Source organism: Crocuta crocuta, unplaced genomic scaffold, assembly GCF_008692635.1.
Source record: "Crocuta crocuta isolate KB4526 unplaced genomic scaffold, BGI_CrCroc_1.0 scaffold273, whole genome shotgun sequence".
Lineage (NCBI taxonomy): Eukaryota > Metazoa > Chordata > Mammalia > Carnivora > Hyaenidae > Crocuta > Crocuta crocuta.
Window position 1 is genome coordinate 188,674 of NW_027529425.1, and position 16,559 is coordinate 205,232.

At 51.3% G+C, this 16,559-nt stretch overlaps 2 protein-coding genes across 4 annotated transcripts in view; both read right to left on the reverse strand.

Annotated features, from left to right (window-relative positions):
- The window catches only part of ZAN (zonadhesin), a 39,117-nt gene extending 32,968 nt beyond the window's left edge, over positions 1 to 6,149 (reverse strand). Inside the window, 8 exon segments of the mRNA XM_077758818.1 lie at positions 169 to 333; positions 2,639 to 2,791; positions 3,468 to 3,555; positions 3,729 to 4,000; positions 4,152 to 4,298; positions 4,777 to 4,829; positions 5,983 to 6,046; positions 6,143 to 6,149. Of these exon segments, the coding sequence (XP_077614944.1) occupies positions 169 to 333; positions 2,639 to 2,791; positions 3,468 to 3,555; positions 3,729 to 4,000; positions 4,152 to 4,298; positions 4,777 to 4,829; positions 5,983 to 6,046; positions 6,143 to 6,149 (949 nt within the window).
- Positions 6,150 to 12,393: 6,244 nt separating this feature from the next.
- EPO (erythropoietin) overlaps positions 12,394 to 16,559 on the reverse strand; it is a 5,300-nt gene continuing 1,134 nt past the window's right edge. The window contains exons 1-5 of one of the 3 annotated variants that reach the window (XM_077758568.1): positions 16,441 to 16,550; positions 15,762 to 15,907; positions 15,435 to 15,521; positions 15,014 to 15,193; positions 12,394 to 14,843 (exon numbers count right to left, since the gene is read on the reverse strand). In XM_077758568.1, coding sequence (XP_077614694.1) covers positions 14,688 to 14,843; positions 15,014 to 15,193; positions 15,435 to 15,521; positions 15,762 to 15,907; positions 16,441 to 16,453 — 582 coding nt within the window. In that variant the 5' untranslated portion in view covers positions 16,454 to 16,550 and the 3' untranslated portion in view covers positions 12,394 to 14,687. Of the gene's footprint in view, positions 14,844 to 15,013; positions 15,194 to 15,434; positions 15,522 to 15,761; positions 15,908 to 15,997; positions 16,076 to 16,440; positions 16,551 to 16,559 lie in introns of those variants that run through there. The other 2 variants (XM_077758565.1, XM_077758567.1) reach the window with 2 other exon arrangements.

Below are 16,559 nucleotides of genomic sequence, written 5' to 3' on the forward strand. Positions count from 1 at the left end.
GGCACTTTTATCTCTTTTTCTAGAAGTCAGCCCTCTCCTGGTGCCCCAATTCTACTTGCATATATCCTAGATTTCCCTGGAAACATGGGATGCTCCATATTTTCCTGTCAACCCAACCCTGGGAGATGAGTCTCAGGTCAGCGTAAAAATCCTGACTGCCAGTCTCACCCAAGACGGAAGCATAGATGGTGAGGGCTGCACCAGGTGACTGGCCATGGAGGACGTAGTGGAAGGAGAGGCTCAGACAGCCAGAGGACTGGCTCAGGGGGCTCAGGAGGGCAGATTTCTGCATCGGTTTTCCATTCTTGGGGTCCAGGAGCATACAGAAGCCACCTACAAAGTAAAAGGCCAGTAAGGTGAGATAGCTGAAATTGAGGGATAGGGCCCTGTGACCACAGGGGTCCCGGGCCTGGAAAGTCCCAACAGCTGCCTATGATCAGCTAGCGCTGCAGTGGGCCTCCATCTGTCCGAGGCCTTCGAACTTTCCAGAAATGCTCCGCAAGACTGGGTAGAGCCGCAGCATCGCAGCATCATCTCAGAAGCAGCCGCCAGAACCTTGTCCTTCGGGTTTTGACGCTTTAGGTCCCCCAGGATCATACCTTCTTCCTTTTCTGGACCCAGGCGGCATAGCTGACTCACACAAACTGGTGAGAGAGAGCTGTTCTGAGGCCTAGAAGCCGAAATCTTCTCATACCACCCCCTCCGGCAGTTCAAGCAACCAATCAACCTAGACCTCGCTCCGTGACGCAACTGGTAGCCGGAGAAAAAGTGAGGCGGCGCAGGCGCGCTCGGTCTTCACTCTCGAGCGGTCTTGCCTGGTGAGCGCGCCCTCAACGCGTCTGGAAAGGCGGACTTCGGGAAGGCAGAAAAGAGGGCAGAAGGGGAGGGAAGAGAAAAGAGAGGAGACAGCAGGGAAGGAGAAGGAGGGAAGTGGTAAATGGTGAAAGAAAACGCCAGGGGGGCGATAATGGGATAGCTGGTTGGTGGAAAGAAGTGAGAGGAAAAGAAAGGAAGCTGGAAAAATAGAAGGAAGCAAGCTGAAAAAAGAAAGAGAGAGAAAATTGAAATAACAACCAACGTTTACTGGAACTGTTGGGGTGCTGGGGTAATGCGCAGATGGGCTGGCCCTACTCTCTTCTCCAGGGCCTTGGAGGGAAGGGGAGGGGCGGTTCTCCAGGTCTTTCTAGAAGGCTGACCTCAGGCATCAGGAAAGCCCAAAGGAGAGCCTGCAGTTGAAGTGAGCAGAAAGGGCTTCTGGGTGCTGGGGGGAGACGGAGAAGAGGGGGGAAAAAAAACCACACAGGAAAATGAAGGGAGAGGATTGAGAATGGAGAACTGCAAAGGGCCAGAGAACAAAGAAGAGGTGGGAATTTAGGAAAGAAATCAGGGAGCGTGGTTCTCAGGTTTGACCTGCAGAGCTTGGCGAAGTCCGCACTCTGTGAGGGCTGGAGATGCATTGAGAGGTAGCTGCTGTGGGCAAGAGAAAAGGAGCAGAGGCACAGGGAAGGAAGGAATGGGCTGGGGGGAAGTGGAAAGAGGGAAGGGAGGAGGGGTCATCCGTGGAAAGAAAAGGCCAGCCAAGAGCACAGAGATGGTGGGAAAGAAGCTACAGATAGACATAGATGCAATGGAAGAGGAGGCATATTGCCGGGCTTATTACAAAAGTTTCCTAAATGGCCTCTCTGCATCTGCCTTTGGCAGTTCCCTTCAGTGTATTCTCAATGCAGAAACAATAACACAAACCACAACAACAGAAAATAGGTGATCCTTTTAAACATAAGTCAGATAAAGTCACTCCTCTGCTCCAAATCCTGCAAAGGCTCCCTATCCACATCCGTAGAGAATCAAAGCCATAGTTCTGACAATGGCCTTCAAGACCTCAAGTCATCAGCCCCGCCTAGGACTGTTCTAAGCTCATCTTCTCTATCCTTGCCAGGTGGCCTCTTGTATCTCAGGACTTCCCCTACCCCCTAGTTCACTGTCACCTCAGGACCTTTGCATGGCTGGCCCCTCAGCTTAGAATGTTCTTCCTCCCTATATGTTCAGTTGGTCGTCTCTCACCTGCTTCAAGTTTATGCTCAAAGATAACCTGAATGAGACCTACCCTGAACACCCTGTTTAAAACTCACACACCCCCGGCCTTATTCCTGCACTCCTAATCTTATTTTGTTTGACTTTCATTTTTCTAATAGTCTGGCTATAAGTATATAATTTATTTCTTTATTGTTTTAGGAGCCATCTTCCTCTCATCCCCTGCCATTCCTAGTCTTTTGTAAGACTTGATGTATCTCAAGGGCCTAGGACAGCACCTGGTACACCATAGGCACTCAGTAGGTACTTGTTGAATGAATGGATAAATGAATAAATGGAGAGTGCATAAATGAATGGTGCCAGGGAAGGGAGATGAGGAGTAGGCTGTGTGGAGTCTGCCAGGTGGAGTTTGTGGGATGGCAGTGGGGGGAGCCAGGGTGTGGAGTTTCCTTTCTGCTGAGTAATGTGGGCTCAGGCGAGGTTTGAAGTTGCTGGGGTTACATCCGCAGGCATTTACTGTATGGTTGTCAAGCAAACATCTTAAAACTCCTGCAGAGGTCACTAGAAGCCCAGAAAGTCAAAGGACGGAAGTGTGGTCATTACTCACTGCCAGGGCTGGAGAAATCATCCTCAGGCCCCACGTTCGGCACCCCAGACGACCCCTTCTTCTGGACCCACTTGGCCCCAGAGGCTGTCGGGATCCAGCTCCAGCCGCAGAGATCATTTGGAATGTCGAAGCTGCACGTTTGCATCATGCAGACTGAGGGGAGAAAGCGGGGGTGGGAGGGAGGATTTAGCTTTTTCTAGGAGGATGCAGCTCTAAAAAGGATGCCTCAGTCTGGGGTCAGAATGCTGAGCCCCAGTCTGTGTACTACTGTGAGCCATGGTGGGCTCTGGAGCCAGGTACAGTTCCACTCCTCAGCGCCTTATTCCTGGGACATGTTATTGAATCTGCCTAAACCTCAGGTCCTCATCTGTAACTTGGAACGACAGCACCTGCCTGTCTTACATTAGGTCATATGTGGAGAGCGACTAGTATGACCCTGTGCTCAGTAAGTGTTAATCACTTGGACTCCGCTTCTGGAATTTTCCTTCACCTTTGTTTACTCCCCGTGAATCTCTACATGTCAGCCTAGAGAGCTAATTCAGGAGGAACTGGGGTCTGGGGGAACAGCTGGAGTGGCCAGACATTCAGTTTTGCCCAGGGACTGAGGCATTCCTGAGAGGCAGGACTTTGAGTGCAAAAATAGGGACAGCCCAGGGCAGACCGGACTTGGTTGGTCAGTCTCAAAGTTATGACCACAACTCTGTTCGTAGAGAACATCTCTTTAGGTGTAGCTGGCTCAGGATTCAAAGGTGTGAAGTGTGGAGGTAGAGGGAAGCCAGAAGCTGGGCAGATGGTGGAGGCAGAGAGAGGAGGAGGGGCAGGTGCTCACTCTGGTTGCAGGAGCCCCGGTGGATGGAGATGGCATCCAAAGCGATGTCCAGGTAAGCTGTGCTGCCCCTCACTCCTTCGAACATCACCTGCGGGAGAAAGGAGGGGACCACCCACCCTGTAAGCTCCTTTGCCTCAGGCTCCCACTTTTCTGCCTGAATTCAGATGGCCCAGGCCCAGCGCCCCCTCCTTGCCCTGGCCCCTCCTGCCCCCTCCCCACCCAGATTCCCACAGGGGCCCAAGGCTCTGCCCTCAGCCTCACCTGACTGGGCAGGGTAAGCCCCATAGGCACGGTGACAGTGGTGGGAATCCAGGAGGGGTTCTGGGTGTCAGTGTGTTTCCAGAGCAGGCTGGGGCGCTTCTTCTTGGTGTCCCTGAGCAGCAGCAGTTTGAGCTGGGCGCCCCAGGAAAGCCCAAACATGTGGTAGGCGAAGTGCACGCAGAGGGGGCCTTGCTTCCATATGGGGGGGCTGCATAGGCGGGCCACCCCGCCCCGGTGGAAAGTGCTTGATGCCATGTGCAGGTAGTGGCCCTCTGTGGGAGGCAGAGCCCAGGATGATGAGGAGGCCCTCCCACCCCCTTCCCAGAGCCCAGGTGTCCGCTTCCAGTAGCCTCCCTTCCCCCTGCACCCAGGTCTGCCCATGCCTACCTTCTAGCTGTCTCCCTAAACCTTAGGCTTCCTCACCTCCATTGGGGTAGCCCCCAGGAGGACCCATGCTGCCGATGGGGGAGGGTCCACTGGCTCGAGTCCAGTCCCCGTCATCTGTGGACACTTGGGTCCAGTCACAGAGGGGTTTGGAGTTATCCTCAAAGTCACACTGAGTGAGAATAGCTGGGAAGAAAGGGCTGCTCTGAGGCCAGGAGAGGGGAGAGGGCCAACAGCAGAGCCACACTGGGGGTGGGGTTTAGCAGGGTTGCATAGCTTAGAGAACGCAGCCACTACGTGGGTCCAGAGCAGAGATTTGGAAAAGAGAATCCGAGAAATAAGAATCTCGCAGGAGAAATTCAGGGCGGGGTGGGGCAGGGTAGAATGACTTCTAGGACAGGGGTTGCAACCTGATATCCCAAGGGCTGGATTCAGCTGGGCAGACAGACTTTGTCTGGACGCAGGCATTTTGTTAATTTGAATGTTCATCTTCTAGGTAGGGCTTGGACTCTATACCGCCGTGTTCCTCCCTCCTCCATTACCCAAGCGCTGCCCTCACATGTTATTATGTGCTTATGCCATCGCCCACGCCAGAGGGCACTTGAGATGGCCACCACACCCTGGGGAAGGAGAAAGGCCTGAGTGGTGCTGGTTTCCAACTCACGGTTATCCCTAGAGCTGCGAGCAACCGGCTTCCAGTCCGGAGGCTTCTCTTTCCTTGGGGTTGGAGAAAGAAAGAAAGAAAAAAAAAAGTAATATTTGTCATCATCAAGAATCATAAGCCTTGATGATTGTGAACTTTCTGAGTGGTCCTTCATGAAGGATTTCTTGGTATCCTTATTGCACCAAAGTGTAAGCAGTGAACATATGTCTCCTTGTCTTTAAGGTTTTCAAAAGGTCGGGGCACTTGCGTGGCTCAGTAGGTGGGGCAACCGACTTTGGCATAAGTCATGATCTCACCGCTCATGGGTTTGAGCCTCGCATCCAGCTCTGTGTTGACAGCTCAGAGCCTGGAGCCTGCTTGGGATTCTGTGTCTCTATGCCCCTCCCCAGCCAGTGCTCTCTCTCTCAAAAAATAAACATTAAAAAAAAAAGAAGTCACCTAACCTCCTCATGTTAAATTCTCATCGATCTCCTAAAAAACAAAATAAAATAGTAAGTGTCTCCCCTCGGAGCGCCTCACATCACCTCTGGTTCCCTCCGTGCCTCCGTGCCTCTGTGAGGCTGTGTTGGAGCCTCTATGGAAGAGGCACCAAATCATGTGTATGCAAGTTCCTGAGCAGTGCCTCTGTGTTTATACCTGGGGAAACTCCTTCCTCAGAGCTGAGGTCCTCAAGTGCTATAGCCCAAGCTCTCCCCATAGAGCGGGGACTATGTGGTCCCATGCTGCCCTAGCTACATGCCACTGAACAGATAGATGAGTAACACAGGAATGGCCCCTCCTCGCCCTACGAATAACACCTCCCCAGATGGTGTAGGCCAAATAGAACAGCCCTTTGCTTTACTTGTACAAGTTTACTTGCTCAAATCCCACAAAACAAGCTCCAGGACACCAAGGCATCTATCATTTCTTGCTGCCTCTACCTGAAGTCTCCTGTCTGCTGGGTTTGGCCCATTTCCTGAGGGCCCAGCCTCTCCTCTCTGTCTCTCCAGCTCTGTGTCTCCTCACTCTCTCTAATGTCTGGTCTCTGTCCTATTCCCTCTGAGCTTCTCATCCTCTCAGTTCCTGGTGCTCAGGCTATGGGGGTTCCCCCCACTGTTCCTGTTCATCATCCCCTTCCTCCCCATCATTACCCTACTTGCCCCCTCCAGTTTTGCCCCTCACTCCCCCCTCCGAGTCACCCCTGATCACCTCCTGAGCCCAGCTTACCGGACAGGGGCAGGCATGTGGCCCCGGCCCCAGGCAGCCCCCACCAGCAGCACCAGAGTCCAGACTGGAGGAGCCATTTGGGACCTCAGAGGCGACTCTCAGGGAAGAGGGGAAGGCACAGTGAGACCAGGCCACTTTATCTACCCCTGACTCTCCTCACTCGACATCCTTCCAAGGATGCCATGAAAACCAGACAGTCAGAGAACACGAGAACGCTCTGGGAAATGAAAACTACAAGGGCGGAAATTTAAAATCCAATGAAAGGAAATGAGATGAGAGCAGGAGAGAAGGAGAGCAAGAGAGAAAGACCAAGAGAAAGAGACTTAGAGAAGCAGTCCAGAAAGTCTAGCATCCAACCAAAGAGTTCAAATCAGAAAGAACAAAGGAAAAGAAAGGACTTCAGAAAAACTACTCAAGAAGATTTCCTAGGACCGAACTAAAAGTCTCTTGATGAAAAGGGGTCTCTTATAATGGATGCAAAGACACCTATGGAAGGCGTGTCATGAGATTTCAGAGAATGAAGGTGGGGAGAGAAGACCCTAACCACTTTCAGATAGAAAGAAGCAGGTCACATACTAAGGATCAGGAATCAGCATGGCGTCAGGCTTTTCAATAGCAACCAGGGGTTCTGAGAGGCAGTGGAACATTGTCTGCAGAATTCCAACAGAAAATCATTTCAAATCTAAAATTCTATAGCTGGCAACAGTGGTGAAAACGACTGGCAGGTCGAATGGAGGGCTGGCAATGCTTACTGGCAAAGAATCAGAAAAGACAAGTCCCAGAGGAAGACACACCACCAGCCAGTAAACATCGAAGAAGATGTCCTGCTTCACTAGTGATAAGGAAAATACTAGTCAGAACTACAACTGTCACATTGACAACCATTTAAGAGATTGAAAGCTTTAAGCCCTGGCCAGGATACAGGTAAACGTACTCAAATACATTGATGCTATGACTATGTTGGTGAAAACTTCTTGAAAGGTAATTTGACAGTAACTCTCAAACTTCTTAACATGCACATCTTTGACCCCACCTTACCTTTCCAGGCATCTTCCCCCAGAAATACGTGCCTATTTGCACATAGCTGGGCACATCTTAAAGATGTTAATTGTGGCATTGATTACAGCAGGAAAAAAAAATCAAGATTACCCAAACGTTTGCCAGCAGAGATGTGGTTGGATCATAGTCAAGGACTATTTTTCCTATGGAGGAATATTATGTACATATTAAAAAGCATGGCACTCCTCCAAAAGTGAAAAATAGAATTACCATAGGGCCCAGCAATTCCACTTTTGGGTGTATACCCAAAATAATTGAACACAAAGACAAAGGGATAGGTAACCTGGTCGCCCATGTTTACCGTGGCATTATTCACCATAGCCAAAAGGTGAGAGCAACCCAGAAATCCACAAAGCCAAAAATATGGCACGTACATACAATGGAATATCATTCAGTCTTTTTTTTTCTTATTTTTATTTATTTCTAGGAGAGAGAGAGACAGCGTGAACAGGGGAGGGTCAGAGAGGGAGACACAGACTCCGAAATAGGCTCCAGGCTCTGAGCTGGCAGTCAGCACAGAGCCCGATGCGGGGCTTGAACCCACGAACCGCGAGATCATGACCGAAGCGAAAGTCGGATGCTTAACCGACTAAGCCACCCAGGCGCCCCCAGCCTTTGTTTTTTTAATGTTATTTATTTATTTACTTATTTTTGAGAGAGACAGAGCAGAGGAGGGGCAGAGAGAGACACACACAGAATCTGAAGCAGGCTCCAGTCTCCGAGCTGTCAGCCCAGAGCCTGACATGGGACTCAAACCGCGAGATCATGACCTGAGCTGAAGTCTGATGCTTAACCGACTGAGCCACCCAGGCGCCCCTCGTTCAGCCTTTAAAATGAAGGAAATTCTCACACATGCTACAACATTGAGGACATTATGCTAAGTGAAATAAGCCTGACACAGAAGGACAAATAGCATATGATTCCGCTTGTGTGAGGTGCCTCCAGTCGTCACACTCCCAGAGACAAAAAGTAGAATGATGGTTGGCAGGAACAAGAAGTTTGTCTTTCATGGGGACAGAATTTCAGCTTGGGAAGTTGCACAGGTGGTGTGGATAGCCAGTGGTGATGATGGCACAACACAAACGTACTTAATGCCACTGAACTGTACACTTAAAAATGGTTAAGAAGAGAGGTGCCTGGCTGACTCAGTTGAAAGACTATGAGACTTTTTTTTTTTGAAATTTCTTTTCTTTTCTTTTTTTTAATGTTTTTTATTTATTTCTAGGAGAGAGAGAGAGAGACAGCGTGAGCAGGGGAGGGTCAGAGAGAGAGGAAGTCACAGACTGAAACAGGCTCCAGGCTCTGAGCTGGCAGTCAGCACAGAGCCCGACGCGGGGCTCGAACCCATGAACCGCGAGATCGTGACCTAAGCGAAAGTCGGACGCTTAACCGACTAAGCCACCCAGGCGCCCCAAGACTATGAGACTTTTGATCTTGGGGTCGTGAGTTCGAGCCCCACATTGGGTACAGAGATGACTTAAATACATTTTTTTAAAAAGGGCATCAGAATTGGCAAAGAGGAAGTCAAACTATCACTTTTNAACTTAAAAATTTTTGAAGATTTTTAATGTTTAAGAAGATAAATTTATGTTAAGAATATGTTACCACTATTAAAAAATAATTTTAAGAATATTAATTGAATGTTATAACACTTTCTTAAAGTTTATTCCTGACTTAAAGAGGAAAAAAAAAAGAATGGTAGTAGGGCAGTATGTTCTGATCGTGGAAAGGGATCCTGCGTATGTTATTAAATGAAAGAGGCCAGAAGAGGGGTGCCTGGGTGGCTCAGTCGGTTAAACGTCCAACTTCAGCTTGGGTCATGATCTCACAGTTCATGGGTTCAAGCCCCACACTGGGCTCTGTGCTGACAACTCAGAGCCTGGAGCCTGCTGTTCCGGTCTGTCTCTGTTCATCCTCTCTCTCTGTCTCTGTGTCTCTCTCTCTCTCAAAAAAAATAAATAAACAAACATTGAATTAAAAAAAAGAAAGCAGACAACAGGAGGGACAAACCTCTGGGAAGGGAAGGAGGGAAGGAGGGGACCTTGCCAACACAGGTTTAGAGACTTTCTAAACCACAAAGAGATGGTAATCAGACAAGTTGGGAAGGCACATCCAGGAAGTGAGAACGTTCCAAGCTCAGAGGGAACATGATACTTTTGAAGAATGGTGTGTGTGTGTGTGTGTGTGTGTGTGTGTGTGTGTGTGTGTGTGTGTGTGTGTGTGTGTAACACTAGGAAGAGGCAGGGGCCCTGCCTTGGAGGGCCTTGAATGCCAGAGTTTTGAAGGGCCATTAAAAGTTTTTAAGCAACCAGGGTGATTTGATCCCACTTACATTTTCAAAAGGCTTCTCCGGCAGCCTCGGCAGATAAGGACCAAGGAGAGGCTGATTGGAGCTGGAGAAACAGAAGAGGAGGCTGTGGAGGGTGAGGGACGGTGGTGCAGATGGACAGTAACATGTAGACAGCAGGACTGGGGAGAATCTTCCAAGAGCCAGGAACAGCAGTGCTTGCGGGCTAATCTAACTGAACCTCGTGTCCTCTTCATTGCAAAATTATTGTCCTCATTTTCCATATGTCGAAACTGAGCTCCACAGAAATGAAATCCATTGTCCGGCACAAGAGCACGGCTCTGACGGTCCCCACGCTGTGTCCCACAGACTCCCACAGTTGTGTTGGGAACATCCAAAGGGGGTCAGGGTCTCCCCCCCACCATCCCCCAGCCAAGGCATCTCTGCTTTGATCTGTTTCATAAATGGCAATCCTACGTAAGACTGAAGTTGAAGGGTGGTTTTGCCCCTTTTGAAAATGCTGTCAACTCTCACTGCATGTATAGAGCTGTATGTAGGTCAGAGGGATGGTCAGCAGTGAGCTGGCCTCTCCTGTCCAGATTTCCTGTATCCCACCACACCCAGCTAGTTCTAGAAGCCTTCAGTTTCACTCCCTTCACCTTGGCAGCCCCCCCCCCCCCCCCCACCATCAAATCTATGCCCAGGGTGGCTCAGTCGGTTGAGCATCTGACTCTTGGTTTCAGCTCAGGTCATGATCTCACGGTTGTGGGATTGGGCCCCCCATCAGGCTCTGTGTGGACAGCGAGGAGCCTGCTTGGGATTCTCTCTCCCTCTCTCTCTGCCCCTATCCCACTCATGTGCGTATGCACTCTCTCTCTATCTCTGTCTCTCTCAAAATAAATAAACTGTAAAAAAATAAAAATAAAAACGTCTATGCCCAGGGGTACATTGAAGAGGGAAGGCCTAACCCCCTTTGCAGTCCTGGGGATTCCTGGCCACATGAGCACTGAAGGGACCGGTTAGGGGTCCGATCTGGGGAGAGAGCAATCCTCTGCCCCTTTTCAGCAAAGTGGGGGGACGTAATGGATGCCCAACCCAAACTCTTATCTATCTTTCCTCCATACCAGGTTAGGAGAGCAGTCAGGACAGGGACAGGAGCCAGGAAATGGTTAACCCGGGGAAGAGCAGCAGAAGCCAATTGATCCACAGCCCCCCTGGTTGGGCAATAAGTCCTCCGAGGGCTGCTTTTGCTGACCTCTCTTTGGCGCCACAGAGCTGGACAGTCTCAGCTTCCAACCTGTCTGGGAGTGGGGGTTGTTGCACGAGGCAGGACAGGAAAGGCCAGTGGTGTGGAAGGGAACTACTGGGCTCTGCATTTTGGGGAATCACGAATGGGCAAGGCCCCAGAGGACTTGTGGCTTGACCAGCCTAGCAGCAGCAGCAGGAATAGGTATAGAGAGACTCTGGCATGTGGAAAACCCTGGTAACCATGCCAGAGAAGTAAAGCCAGTCATGGCTTCACTGTGTTTCTTTGGACACTTTACTCACCCTCTCTGGGCCTTGGTTTGCGCTTCTGTAAAATGGAGAAACTCACACAGCTAAGTTTTGTTTTGTTTTGCTTTTTTAAAGCGGGAATTGTGCGTGGGTCATGTAATTTTTTTTCCTAATCAATTTTTAAAAATCAAGGAGAGAGAGTTCATGGACATTTGGGCGTGACTCACATAAGTTGGGAAAGTCTACTACTGTCTGCTTTTCTGTTGCCAGTAATCTTTCATAATGTCACAGTTCTGTGATGGAATTTTAGAGGAATTAGCCTTGACCAGCTGAGGAAAAAAGAAAACACAATATGTAGTTAACATTCAGCTTAGGTTGCAAGGTCTAAGATTGCTAACTCAACTCCAGCAACACTTGTCTTCTGTGATGAGAAGAAGATTCTGAGTAGTTTCAGGAAAATCTTAGGTGACCTGTGAGCTGGGGTCAGGCAGGTGCATTGGGTCAGCCTGATGCTCAGGCCTAGGGAGAAGGTTTTGGTTAATAGGTGGTGGTCAAGGTGGGGTCTACAGCTTCTGGAGGCAGCTGAATTGGCCTCTAGTGCTGGAGAGTTGGGTGGTGGGGAGAGTGGGAGGTAACTTCTGCCCATCGAGGGAGGAAGCCAGAGCCCCAGGAAGGGGATGGAGCAGAGAGGAGTTGATAGTGAGAGATGAATGGGCCTAAAGCTTCATTGACTCCAAACTGCTTCCTGTCCTCCAGCTACTCCCTCTACTCTCCTTTCCCTGTTATTCCCACTTGGGGAAGAAGAGGGAACCAGAGTCAGAGAGCCTGGCTCCTGGTCTTAAGGCCCATAATCTCTCTGAACCTCAGTTTCTTCCTCTGCAAAATGGAGATCCTCTACCATCTCTGACTTCCTTTCTCAGTGAGGAGAGCAAATAAGAAAATGCCCAGGGAAGCACCTTGTAAATTGCAAAGCACTTTACAAACACAGGCAGCTCCATTAAACAATTATGTAACCGCCTGACTCAGAACTGGGCTGTGCTGACTCCTGCCCTGCCAGGAAGTCAGAGGAACTATCTCTCTGTCGTTTACCTGGTGAGACTTAAGTTTTATTTTCCCCATCCAGCAAATGGGGATGATACCTCAGGTCCTCCTGTTTCATGGATTGGTGGTGAGAATCACAGCAGATCATGCAGGTGCCAGAATTTAATATGTTGTGAATCATCATAATAATAGTACAGGAGAGAGTTCACACTCCCAACATATGGAATCTGACAACACCCTCCCTTTTGGGTACCTATGTCTCTTTGCAGGGACTTGGGCCCTCACCAAGTCCCTCACATCTGGGCCTGTCCATGCTCACTCACCTACCAAGCTGGCTCTGTCCACATTTATAAGCTCCTGTCTTTTTGTCTCCGTAGGCAGGGAGGGGGATCACCCGCTTTTTCGAAAGACACTGGGGCTGTGTGTGGCCCGGGTGATCGTTTCATATTTTCCTAAGCACTTAGCACAGAGGCTAGCTCACAGTAGGCACTCCGTTAAGTGTGGAATAAATGAGTTATATGGGTTTTTTAAATTTATTTATTTTTGAGAGAGAGAGAGAGAGAGAGAATGCCAGTAGGGGGAGGGGAAGAGAGACAAAAGGAGAGAGAGAGAGACACACACAGAATCTGAAGCAGGCTCCAGGCTCTGAGCTGTCAGCACAGAGCCTGACGCGGGGCTCAAACTCACTACCCATGAGATCATGACCTGAAGCTATGTAAACAGTAAGCAATCTGAAGAGAAGTCAAGGAATAAGGCTGGTGTCCCTGAATTCCAGGGAAAAAAGAGCCAGGTGCTGGGCCAGGGAATAGCTAGCTACCACATCAGGCTAAGACGTGCTTAGGGATTATGAGTCCTCAACCTTGTGTTCAGGTCCCAGCTGCCATTATTAGCTGCATTCCTTGGATTTCAGGACAACCGTCTTGGCTTCAATTCTGCCAGAGAGAAAGACAGATTCTTCCCTTACTGATTCACAGCAGTTGGGCGGGGACCAGATGCCATCTGTGGAAACCGCACTACAAACTTCTATTGAAATGTGCCATGATTGGAGCCCTAAGGGTTCTTTTGTAGGCCAATTTGTCTAGCATTTCTCAGTAGGGCCTGAAGAGGGCACTGTACCCCAGGAGCTGGATTGGCCAGGGTGAAAATTCTCCTCTGGATCCACCCCTCTGTGGATTCTTCCCACCCTTGCCCCCATCATGCACCTATACTTCAACCCTCCGACCTACCCCTAATTTTTCCTGCTGCGGATTGCAAAAATTCTATCTCTCTTGCATATTTTCAGGGGTGCAGCCTGACTTCTCTAAGTTTTATGATAGGGACAGAAAGACTGATCCTCTTAATATATGATAATGGCCAGGATTGGGATCCCGATAGCTTTGTGTCATCTTTTACTGTCTGCACTGGTCTCTCTTGGGCGATACTTTACAGGGGAAGTATTATGCCTGGGAAGGAATTTGAAGTTGATTGTCAAAGTAATGGGTAAAATTAGACGTAGGGATGAGGAGTAGAGGCTGAGTTAGTTTGTTCTGTGTCCTGTATCCCAGGAGAGCGGGGAGCAGGTAGGAATTATATGGAAGGAACAAGCAGAAGAGGGAAGGGGTCAGTGCTGGGGGAAATGGGGGTTCCTGTTGTCTTGATCTTGGGCAGTTACTTTATTTCTTCATTTGTTCAATGGGAATGACAGTGGGCACTTTCTCATAGAGTGGTGCAAGGAATAAAATGAGGTCGGGTAAGGGAACACCCCCTATGCACGGAATGAGTGCTCAGTGAGGCCCCTGTCGGGGAAAGCGGCTCCTTCTGCAAGTCACAGGGTAGAGCATTAATGGTGACCATCCCTGGCAAGGAAAGAGGGCAGTGGGATTTAGAGATGGCAAAGGCTGATACTGAGAATGTGCCTTTAGCCAAAGGCACCACAGAGAAGAAATGAGAAATAACAAGGGTCCAGTGGCCAGGACTGGAAGCTAACCCTGGCCAGCAAAGGGATTCTTCCTCCTGGCTCTGTTTCCTTGATGGCGGCTATCACTCACTAAAGAGACTTGCCAGCTGCCTACTGAGGAATAGCCTTGAATGGAGCTACCTTATTGACCAGCGTGGGCAGAGCTTGTGGCCTCAGGCCCAGTGGGGTCAAGAGGTCAGACAGGCCATGCGAGGCAGCACGTAGGGCCTGACCCCCCTCCAGCTCTAGTTTCCCAGGACTGCGGCCTGCTGCCATGGTTGGAACAGGGCCAGGGAAGTGGAGCTCCCGGGAAAACAGAAAAGCCAAGAGCCATGTTGTGGTTTCAGTTCTTGCCAGTGAGATTGAAAAATACACAAAACGTGGACCCAGTGAGAGCCAGGGGCCAGCCCCCATCCCATCTCCCTGGCTCCCATCACCCTTCGTCCGGTGGGCTCTTGCTGGGAGTACCCCTGAGACCTGGAGAATTCATGGCTCGCCACCTAAATTCTCCAGTACCTCCTGTCCCTGCCTGATGGGTGCACAAAGAGGTATCGGCCCTCCACCTTGTCCTGGCATCACGGTTCGGCAGGGCACCGAGATGTTTCGTGTTTCCCCAACAAGGCTCCATCCCCAAGTTCAAGCTGATTTCCTTCACATTCCTCCTGCTTCGGGGCCCCAGGCTGGCCCTGTGACATCCTTAGATCTGAGTTGAGCTCTGGACAGTTCCTCTGGCCCTTGTGGTGTCACCACTGGCCGCAGAGTGTCCATGGGCAGGCTGGTGCTGAGCTGATCACCCCCGACAGGGGTCAGGAGTGGCGGTGCAGAGGGCGTGGCACAGGCAGTGGTGGTAAGTGAAGTGGTGGACATGCCCGGGGTGGGAGCACCTGGTCACCTGTCTCCTCTTCGGCAGGCCTCCCCTGTGTACAGCGTCAGCTTTCCCCGCAGGAAATTGGAGTAGATTCGGAAAAGTTTGCACAAAGTATCGACAGTGAACGTTCGGAGTGGAGCAGCAGAGGCTGCGTCTGGAAGGGAGGTGGCCTCCTTCTGCCAAGGAGAGAACAGAAGGTTACGACATGCCAGGGACACTGGAGGGAGATGGGATTCAGGCTAGAATCGGAAGGAGGATGAGAGCCTCAGTGTTTCTTGGCAGGGGCCCTTCTCCCATTTTACAGAAAGGGCAAACAGAAGTGAAGGAGGCACCCACTCCCACACACCTGGGCTCCCAGCGCCCGAAGCAGGGAGGTGAGGCTGCGCAGGCTGCTGACGGCTTTATCCACATGCAGCTGCAGGGTCTCAGATGGCTGGGAGGAGTTGGCCAGCAGAGCCTGGCCCCGCAGGATGGCTTCTGAGAGCAGGGCCAGGCCCTGCCAGACTTCCACGGCCTGCTGCCCGACCTAAAGGGAGTGGACACTTGGAGTCAGAGGCCCAAGCTGGCCCCTCCCTCTCAGCAGCCCCAAACCCCAAGCTGAGCAAAGTGAAGGCATGGCATCAGTTTTGTTCAATGAATGAATGAATGAAGAAAGGAACAAATGAATGGACATACTGCTTTCAGCCCTGCCCTTCTTGTATCATTCTCCCTCCCACCCCATCAGCTTCCCAAAATGAGATTCCCAAAGAAGAAAAACATAAACTCACATTCATCCTCTTCCAGGTATAGAAATTGACCTTGGTGTCTGGGACAGTGATGTTCTCACTGAAGCTGCAGCCTTCAGCACAGCCCATCTGAAATGCACCACCCCCAGAGTCAGGCTCTCCTCCACCATGCCCCTTACCTAGTTTCCAGGTATGCCTCGGGTGCTACCACTTTTTACTGTTTTTACTGGGGTTCTGGCTTCCCACCTCCCTGCACCAAGTGCCAGGAAGGGGCTCAGGTTCCTGGATCCTGGAGCCCCCACCCCCACCCCCAGGACTCCTGAGAGTGAGTGAGTTCTGTGGAATGTCCTGTGGAGGGGGGGGTCTCACCGTGACATTTTCGGCCTCCCTGGCCTCCAGGATGTACCTCTCCAGGACTCGGCTGTCACAGATGAGGCGAGGGGGGGCGCCCAGGACTGGGAGGCCCAGAGGAAGCAGCAGCAAGGACAGCAGCAGCAGCACCAGGGCAGGACATTCTAGAAAAGAGTGCCAGGCTGAGTGTGTCTGGAGGAGCAGGTTCACACATCCCGCCCCTCTGCCCCCAGCTAGTCGCTCCCGACCCGAACCTTCCCAGCGCTCAGGTTCTGCCTCCTTGGCCTTCATTCAATCCCGCCACCGCGGAGCGCACACCCCACCCCCCAAACTACCGGCATCCACTTCTCCCGGGCAAACTTCAATCCCGGTGTGACAGAGGCTTCCCCTCTCGCAGATCCCGGTAATTGCTCCAAGACCCAGGTATCAGCTTCCTCCCCACGCACAGAGCAGCCCCTCTTCTCCCCGAACCCCCAAACTGCGTCCCCGGGTCCAGGTCAGATTGCACCTATTCCCGGCGGCTCCCGGAGCCCTGAAGGCACGTGGAGGCTGCCCCAGCCCCCTTGCCCTTCCGGGGTCCTTGGCAAATTGTAGGTCCTTGAACCCGGCTACCTCGGGGCCACTAGCCTCGGCCGTAAATTCCTGCTCAAACAGGAGCCCAGGCGGGCGGGGGCTCCTCCAGCCGGCGAGTACTCACCGCACGACCCCATCTCCGCGCCTCCCCCGGCCCCTCAGCGACCTGGGGCTCGGCCGGCGCCCTTGCCGGGAGCTCTCATCCCGGGAAGCGCGGCGGGGCAGGGCCAGCCCCACGCCCGC